We start from the raw sequence: 9,088 nt of genomic DNA on the forward strand, positions 1-9,088 counted from the left end.
AAAAAAAAAAGAAAAACTGCAACAAGAAAAGCCCTAAATTTTGTTTTTAGTGGAAATTGTTAAAAGTTTTTTTTTTTTTTTTTTTTTTTTTTTTAATTTACCTTGGATCTGTGCTACAGGTTCCTTTCAGGCTTTTCCTTCGCCTGCAGTCAGATCCGAATGAATAAGAAATGTTGCATGTCTTTCATAACCGACAGCTACATGACACTGAATGTGTGAATTGGGTCTCTGAGACATTGTAGTACCAAAGAGAGATGTAGGTTTTATGACCAGGAAAATAAAATATTCACACTGATTTGTCTGGTTCCATTCATTAAAATGCATTTATTTCCATTTAGGTGGTATGATCATTTGGACAGCCAAAAAGAAAAATGTCTGTATAAATACTTTGTACATCACACAGACGACCGTTCTCTTTTTTGGTCCTCAATTTTGGATTATATGTATTTATACGTTTGCCTGACTGGAACCTGGATTATTGTTGGATTTTTAATTCGGGAAATATGAAGCCAGAGGAAAGAAAAATTCAGAACTGCTCTGCTGGTTGCATAAGAAAAACTTTTCCAATTAGCAGTTTTTACAGATATGGAATACAAGACACCACATCTGTGCATAACTCTGGTTATTCTCTTGAGTAGGTTACTATGTGAAACAATGTTGAGGTTTTTTTTTATTATTTAATACAGAATTGGGAACAAATCAAAATTTGTCACAAGTATCTCCTGTAACAAAACGTGAACTCTCTGCCTGTCCTAAAACGGACAGATGAGTTGAGAGCTCTGTTTTTTACTATACAAACCATAAAAATAAACTTACTTTTAATTTCTTGACCGCTGAAAGCCACTCCAGATGTCTAGTTTTATTTCTAGACTAGTTTTTGTCTGTTTTTCTTATAGACATTTAGATTATGGGAAATCTTGCATGAGTGCATTTTTTTGGATAGTTATTCAAGTTGAATTTAATTTAGCTCTGTTTAGTGGTGCCTGAATCCATTGATCAATAGCATGTTACAGTATTTACACACGCTTGATAAAAGCTGCGCTAACATTTGCTAGCTTTCCAGTGTGCTTTGTTTCCCTTCAAAGCTACGTTTCTCTCAGCTAAAAACTCAAAAAGAAAGACTTTCCCTAAGGTTTCATCTCAGCATTAAATAGGCAGTATACTGTAATTTTTATTTGGAGAAAAAAGCTTTTAAAATAATTTTAAATATGCAAACTTTGTACAATAATTTGCCCCACTATGTGAAAATGTGGATTTTTAAAAAAAACCTCTGATCTTAAGCTCAAGCACACCTTGACTATGCAGCAGGACAATAATCTTCTGAAGGACACCAACAGCTCGATCTGAGGAAACTGAAAGCTGGAGTGGACTAGTCAAAGTACTTCAAGCTGTCATTTTGGCAAAAAGGCTGTTCATGGAGGGGGGAGAGGGGGGACCCACTTGCACTGTGGATGAAGTAAAGAGTGGATCCAATTTCTTCCACAGTGACGCAAAAGATTCGCTGCTGTCGGTGCCAACGGCTGCACATCAGTTTTTACCTTGAGAACTACAAAGAAGCAAAATGAGACTAAATCCTTACTGGGGCAAACGCTACTTTCTCAGCACTGTAGCCGAGACTGTTATTGCTAATAATAAATAGCCCGTTTGTTGTGTTTATCAATTAGTAAATCCAACAGATGTTCAAACTTGGAACTGCTTTGCAGTTTGCTTTGTTGTCATTGCCAGATCCCAGTTTCAGAGGTAAATGGAGCCCAGAATACGCAGCTACCAGCTCTAGTTCTAGGTTACTGTCATCAGTTTAATTTTAATTGTGCTTTAGTGTTATGTATTTTTATTCAGCTCTGTGGTTCTAGTGTATTTTGTTTGATTTTAAAAACTCATATTTTCTATTCTGCTTGGGTTTTTATTGCTTTGGTGTTCTCATCAAGCCTTTTTTTTTTTTTTTTTTGGTGACAATTTCTCCTGTTGGCTCTTGTCTGATATATGTACATTTCTGTTTTTGTTTTTCCATGTTCCCTACATATCCTACCAGCCATTTCACACGTTTCCTCAGTTCAGCTGCAGTTATCTGCCTTCCCTCAAAGCTGCACCCAGTTTCTAATCTACAACCTGATCCTTGTTCAGTAATCGACTCTCTTTGCATCAACATCTTTCGTCCGGTCGGTTCTTCGTCAAACCGCCCCGTTACACCACCAGCCTCTCTTGTCCGTTATGTCTTAGTTTTTGTTTCTTTATTTTTAATTTTTTTTTATCTTCATGTTGCTTCCTTATATCTTGACTTCTGCACATTGTGGCACCGGGAAAAAAAAAAATTGCAAGAATTTTCCTTTTGTTTTGGTGGATTGGAGGTTATAAGTCACGAAAAAATGCAAAATGTAGAAAGGGATATCTATTTTTAAGACACCATACTCATCAAACAGACTAATATTTTTAGTGAAAGTGACACATAATCAATTAAAATATCGACAATAAAGGGGATACCTGCCTTTATTTAAGCAAAGGAGCTGAAAAAATACAAGTAAAGAAAATCTTGACATTTAAAATCCTCAATGAACATGCAGAAATCTTTGCTTTTCTCTTTGCTCTTCACAGATGCTGTTATTCTTTGTTGTTACATTTCTTTTCCTCTCTCTCTCTCTCTCTCTCAGATCTGCGGCGCCTGCCGCAGCAGCGGATGTCACGCGGACATTCGTACGAAGAGAGAACTTCGTGGAACCCGAAGTGCTCTGCGGTGGCCGACCGTCAGATGCTGCTTCTCGACGAACAGGAGGCGGTGAGAGCAGACAGCACAGCTTCTCATCTGTTGTGTCCCTCCGTGTCGGCTTTGTGTCTTCTTTTTTCTGGATGAATCTGATGTACTCCCGTACAATGGCACTTTCATCCTGCACCACTTTGAAATGAAGTTAGAACGCAGACCCAGAATCTCAATGAGAGTTTTGATTTTAAAAAAAAACAAACAAAAAAAACAATCTCAGTACTTGTGTGGGGGGGTGAAGAAAAATAAGCTTAAGCTCTATAGCATTGAAAGGTTTTGAGTTGAAGTTCAAGTGCTGTAACCAAAATGAAAGACTTTCCACAGCAAATTAGTTATATATATATACACAGAATCCTGTTGCACTTTTCATCATGTTATGATTTTGTCTGTCAGAAAGATCCTTTCAATAATCTGAAAAGCTTCAGAGCGAGCCGTTTTTGTTTTTTCTCTCAAGGACAGTTGGATTGTGAAAATCTGTGCAGTTCCTGCTTCTTTGTTTTTTGTTGTTTTTTAAGACAACCAAACAAAACGGCTGATATCCTAAAAAGAAAATAATCTCAGCACTCGCTAAATGAAAAGTAAATTATGCCAAATCATTCCTTGCATCAGTTTCTTATTTTGTATGCAAAAGTGATAAAAAATTATCCCCACAGCTTAACGGCTCCATTTTGTCTCTTATGTACAATCTGCCTCTACGTTTTCTGTTCTGTTGTATTTCTTGGTAGTTGGTAGCAGGTTTGGGCCAGCTGCCAGTGTGAAGGCATGGGATTGTTTTTGTAGTTTTAACACTATTAGTCTTTTAAAGGAGATGCCAGAGAAAGTGTTGAGGAGATCTGAGTATTTTTTGACCCGCAGAGTAGCGATGTAATGCCCTCTCCTGCCACTTGGTGCCGCATGCTGCCAGTCAGGTGGGTAGAAGAAGAAAGTCGCTGCTCCTGTCCCAAACTTACATGAAACACGAAATCAGCTATTTGACATCCGACGGATAAAAACAAGGATATCTAATGTGTCTTAATTAGATAAAATTGTTCTAAAACATTAGTTGGAACAACAGGGAGTTATCTCCCAACAGCTCCAACATTATCTGGCTAATATGAGCATGTCTTTTGTCTATTTAGCTACAAATAGCAGACCACACAGGGATCATTGTGATTAAAAATAAAAATTTTAATTCAACCAGAGGTTCACTGTTCGTAAATATTGGTGTGAGTGTGCGCATTATTTTACATTATTTTATTTCAGTTTGGTTTGCCATATCAATCTGCTCCGGTTCTGGTTTCACATCATTACACTGCGATGTTCCACGACCCTCTGATGTCTTATTCTCCGTCTTCAGCGACACTCTGAGGCGTTTGCTCTCCTGAAATTCTCATTCGCTTCTCTCCTTTCTTTAATTAATCTAGAGACGTTTTCATCTTCTCCACTTGTGGTCTGGAATCGTTCTACCGTCTCAATTATGAATCAGAATCAAGCTATCTCTAAAGACGAATGCCACTGTACAGGATCTGATATGTTTTTCTTTTTTCTTTTTTTTTTCCTCCCCTTCCTTCAATATTTCAAGCCTGGGAATGTAGGATGCTCCAACACTTCAGATAAATTATTACTCTGTCACCAAGTATAAAAAAAAATGAATAATGGATTAGAGGATGAATAATGGACTATAAAAATCTCATTATAATAAAGAAAAGCCACAAATTCTAATATCTGCATAGAGTTAGTGCTGATATAGCCGTAAAGCTCACTGAGCTTTGTAGTCCATATAGATGTAAGGCTTATTTATCCCCTTTTAATCTTTTTTTTCATATTTTGTTGTATTAGAAGCACAAAGTGTCCCTTGAGACACCTACGCATGGTTCACTTAAAGTTCATCCCCACTCCTACGCCCCCAAAAAATCTGAAGGAAAATTAAGCTTGTATTTCTATTTTTTATCTCCTGAATATCTAAAAATTGTGGTGTGCATTTGTATTTAGATGCTACTTTAAATGAACTCCCGTGAACCTCCCACAGAAGTCACCTAATGAGTAGATAAAAATCCTCCTGTGTGCAATTTAATTTCACTAGAAATGGAGACCTTTTGTGAAGGTTTCAGAGGGTTTTTTTTTTTTTAGAGAGCATCGGGGGACAAATAGCAAAAAAAAAAAAGACCAAAGCACAGCAGGAAAGGTCAGGGGAGAAAGTTGTGGAGGAGTTAAAGCAGAATGAAGTTATAAAAAACACAATATCCCAGAGTTTGAAAGTCTCATGGAGTGCCTTTGAATCCATCTTCCAAAAACTGAAACAGTATGGCACAACTGCGAACAAAAAGACCCCAAAATAAAAAAACAATGGATGCCCACCTGAACTAATAAGGCAAGCAAGGAGAGTCAACTGGCCTGTTAAACTGTTAGTGGTGCACAGGACAAATCTTCTAGGAAAAAAAAAATGGCATTGTTAAAAGATAACGCACATAAGTTCAGTTTAAAGTTTTCCACAAGTCATGTAGACGTGGGACGTTCTCTGCTCTGAGGACACCAAAACTAAAGAGAACCACATGAGGAACGCTATGAATGGTGGAAAGCTAACATGCTAAGGCTATGCCTACACAATATGCAAGTTAGACCCAAACACGCTAGTTTCCATGTGATGTGTAATGTTTCAATTGTTGACTGTGTTCTATGACTTTGTGTTTTAATGACATGAAGCACTTTGAAATGCCTTGTTGCATACAAATGACATTTGATTTGATGTACATCCATCTTTTTCCAGCCTAAACAACCCAATTCTTCCTTTTAACCCCCAACAAAATCCAGTCGTGCTGCTAATTCGGAGATGCGTCCGATTGTTTTCAAAGCGTCTTTTCAGAAATTGCAGTCAATACTCCACAAAAAGGGCATTGCTTCTTTTGATTAGCTTCCTTCAAGTTGCTATGATCTTGTGACGACGCCGTTGGATGAACTTTAGGATTGATCCACAAATCTATCATTACTTGTGCTGCTTTGCGACGCCGACACTCTTCTTCTGTGCATGTGGGTCACACAGAAGTTCTCACGGCTGTCGGGTTTAATCGGTAGCATGAAAAATTAGTAGCAAAGAAAAAAAAAATCCGAATTGAACATCAAGACCTGCTGTGCGAACGTAGTCTCAAGCCTAACACACTTTGAAAACGATCACAAATTCTCTCCATTCAATTAGATGGAGCTAGAGCTGAGGTTTTTTTTTGTTTTTTATGGTGACGCCGCAGTCTGCTTCTGTGAGTTGTAGATCATTTAGACATCTAAGCAAAGAAACTTCGGAGAAACAATACAGGCACCTTTAGTCTCCCCGATGCACAAAGAGACTCGCAGAGAGGATGAGACGGAGACGACGACCCAGCAGTCGTATCGGAGGATGTGAGAAAACGAGGCGGACAGGGCGCCGCGATGAGCCTGGAGGTGTGAGCGTGTTCGATAAGCCATTATCGCCACGAGAGGAGGACACCAGGCCTCTGTTTCATCACAGCCCTTCTTTTCCCCTTTGTGTTTTCAATCATCGTTCGGAGCCAAACGTCGTCAACGTGAGCTACGGGAAGAGAAACGTCTGACACAGATTGATGCGCTGCTTAGTGTCTGCTCTACTCAGAACAACAGACACTCATTCATCAGGGTTACGACAGCCATTGTGAGGCGTCGACCCAATACGGCGCCCAGCACAGTGATTAGAATTGCAACAGCGATAAGACCCTTAGCAACTGTTGTTTGTTACAATGTAGGACTTGTTATCTTTGGTGGTACTAATGTCAATTTTGTGATATTGTTTTATCTGTCTTAAGATGACTGATGGTGTGTTGTTTTTTGTTGTTTTTTTTTGCAGGGGAGGCGCATTGCGTCAGCCAGGGCCCATCTCCTGCGACGCACCATCAGCGTTCCTGTGGAAACTCAGTTTCCAGAGTTCCACAGCCAGCTTTCCACAGAGAGCGGTAAGCAGCCCAAAGCTCCCCGCTGCTAACGCCGAGCTCTCTCAAGTTTTTTTTTTCTTTCTTTCATTTTTTTCTGTTTTTTTTCTGGAAAGAATTTCACTGGCTTCACAGGCAATTTCATCTGCGAGCGTCAGCAAAGATGTTTGATTCACTGAAATCTGACTTTTTCATGCATTTGAGTCAGACTCGAATGGAGTGGAGGGGCGGTCCTCCAGAGAAGGACGGCCGATTCGTTGCCCAGCTCAACGAGGGGATTTGTGTCGTGTTTTGTTTCTACCGCTTATCCACTAGATGGAGAGCTTGCTGCTTCTCGCTGCTGCTCTGCACTCATCACACTTCAACACTCAGAAATAGGTGTAAAAGTTTTTTTGTTGGCATGCAGTCTTTAGGCTTAAGTGTGTAAACTTGATCCAAATAGAGAATCTTAATTAAAGATCAGGGTTGACAATCAACACATAAAGTCAGATTTGGAAAGGAGGTGGTGCTAATTGGCAGGTGTTTTGGTAGTCAGGTGTTTTTTTTTTGGTTTTTGTTTTTTTGCTCTGTATCTCGGCCCCTATATAGTTAACTTGCTAAATTATATAATCAGCTGATTTATGGACAAATATCGGATGGAACTGTTTGCTATAATAAGCAGCACCTTTACATTTGTGGCCCGTAAAGGACAAGAACCACATCACAATTTTAAAACTGGGCTAAAGTTTTGTGTCTGTGTGACTCAATACGCAAACTCTTAATTAATATTAGAAATTATGCAAGTGAAGTAAATAGAAAGTAAATACATGTAAAAAAAAATAGCTGGTTTACAGTTAAGTGGAAGGAAAAAGTATAGAAGAAAAAGGTGTAATTTGTGTTATAGATAATATCCTGTATTGATCCTTCTTTCCGTCTGATGTTGCATTTAAGGTTGAGATATATTTTTGGTCCGTCCATTTACGACCACAGAATGCTTCCACCAGGATAACACATCACGCCAGAAGGCTCATCATTTTCTGCATTTATTTTGTCCAAAATGGCAATGAATTCAGTATACACCCATGACTTCCACAATAACCAGATATTAATACACCGAGCACTTTTGGTGTGTAGATATTTAGCAGACAAATTTGTTTCTACTGTTGGACACTGTCATGACGTAATGGAACAACTTGGTTCAATTATGGTGTACCTAATATAGTGGCCAATGAAGGCACGTTGCGGAAGGGTTGAATGGTGTCTATTTTTATATATCCTGAAATTACAATAATATTATCTACAACTTGCAAGTAACTTTTCAGTAAGATACAGCAGCTTGTTTTACCTCAATAATTTCTTAATATTGATGAAAAAGTTCCAGTTCCATCGGAAAATTATTTCACTTTAGAACACGGGAAAAATGTCTTGTTATAAGTAAAACAATCTGCCAATGGAACTAGAACTTTTTCATCAATATTAAGGATTTATTGACTGAAAACAAGCTCCTGTGTCTTTCTGAAAATGACTTTGGTTTGTTTTTCTTATTTCTGGTGTTCTCAGATATTTGGACTAGAATCTAGACCAGAAATACTTGGTATGATTTTGTGTTTTTGCAGTGATCTCTCACAGCTTTTGCACCTTTTATAAAATTAAGATTCATCTGAACCTAAATCTGCCCGGGTTATGACTATTTTTGGGGCTTTACTGCATATATAACTCGTCTGTCTTAAGCATCTCAACTGTTGTGTTTATGCGTGCGTTTGCAAAACCATAAACAATATTTGTAATGTAGTCGGCGTGCGTCCCACCTGCTCCGTTCAAAACCAGCAGCGCAAAGAAAGGAAAACTACACATCCATGAAAAGGTTCCAAACAAATTAGAGCGCGCTTTCATCTCGTTTGATCTCCAGGCTGAATTCTGAGCACCTGTCGCCTCCGTTCTTTTGAACTCGTCAAGGTTTTGACGAGAACACGCATTCGTTTTAGTCAAATAAGAGAGCGCTAAATATTTGTGACAACTTGTTTTATTGGTCACACGTTGCACCTCTTTCCCGGTTTTTTTAATTTGCGGTGAGCTGTCGTGGTTTATAAAGGATTAAACGGAGATATGCTTTTAAAGGATTTCGTCTTGCAACCCAAATGCTTCCTCTCGTGTGTCTTTAATTCCTGCTTGTAATCCTTCTCCCAGAGCGCAAAATGACTGTTAGCTCTGAAAAAGGGTGGCATACGAGGATGTGAAAATGTATAGTCCAGCTTAATGTTACCGGTGCTATAATAAAGAATAGCATTTAAACTTGCACCGGTTTGAAAATTTGAAAAGTCCCTAAAGATTTTGTCATTTAATTTGATTTTGAGTGTTGAGTGATGCACCAGTGGAAAACCTGAAGCTACAATCAAACTATGCTAGCATGTTTTTTTGCAGCTTACGAGTCTGGTAACATATT

General features: G+C 38.5%; 1 protein-coding gene across 1 annotated transcript in view; it reads left to right on the forward strand.

Annotated features, from left to right (window-relative positions):
• The window catches only part of LOC106963223 (ras/Rap GTPase-activating protein SynGAP), an 18,547-nt gene extending 11,393 nt beyond the window's left edge, over nt 1–7,154 (forward strand). Inside the window, exons 2-3 of the mRNA XM_015058012.1 lie at nt 2,649–2,773; nt 6,585–7,154. Of these exons, the coding sequence (XP_014913498.1) occupies nt 2,649–2,773; nt 6,585–6,719 (260 nt within the window). The 3' untranslated portion in view covers nt 6,720–7,154. The remainder of the gene's footprint in view (nt 1–2,648; nt 2,774–6,584) is intronic.
• Nucleotides 7,155–9,088: the final 1,934 nt, after the last annotated feature.

This window comes from Poecilia latipinna, unplaced genomic scaffold, assembly GCF_001443285.1.
Source record: "Poecilia latipinna isolate Pla-1442-1.1 unplaced genomic scaffold, P_latipinna-1.0 Scaffold1508, whole genome shotgun sequence".
NCBI lineage: Eukaryota > Metazoa > Chordata > Actinopteri > Cyprinodontiformes > Poeciliidae > Poecilia > Poecilia latipinna.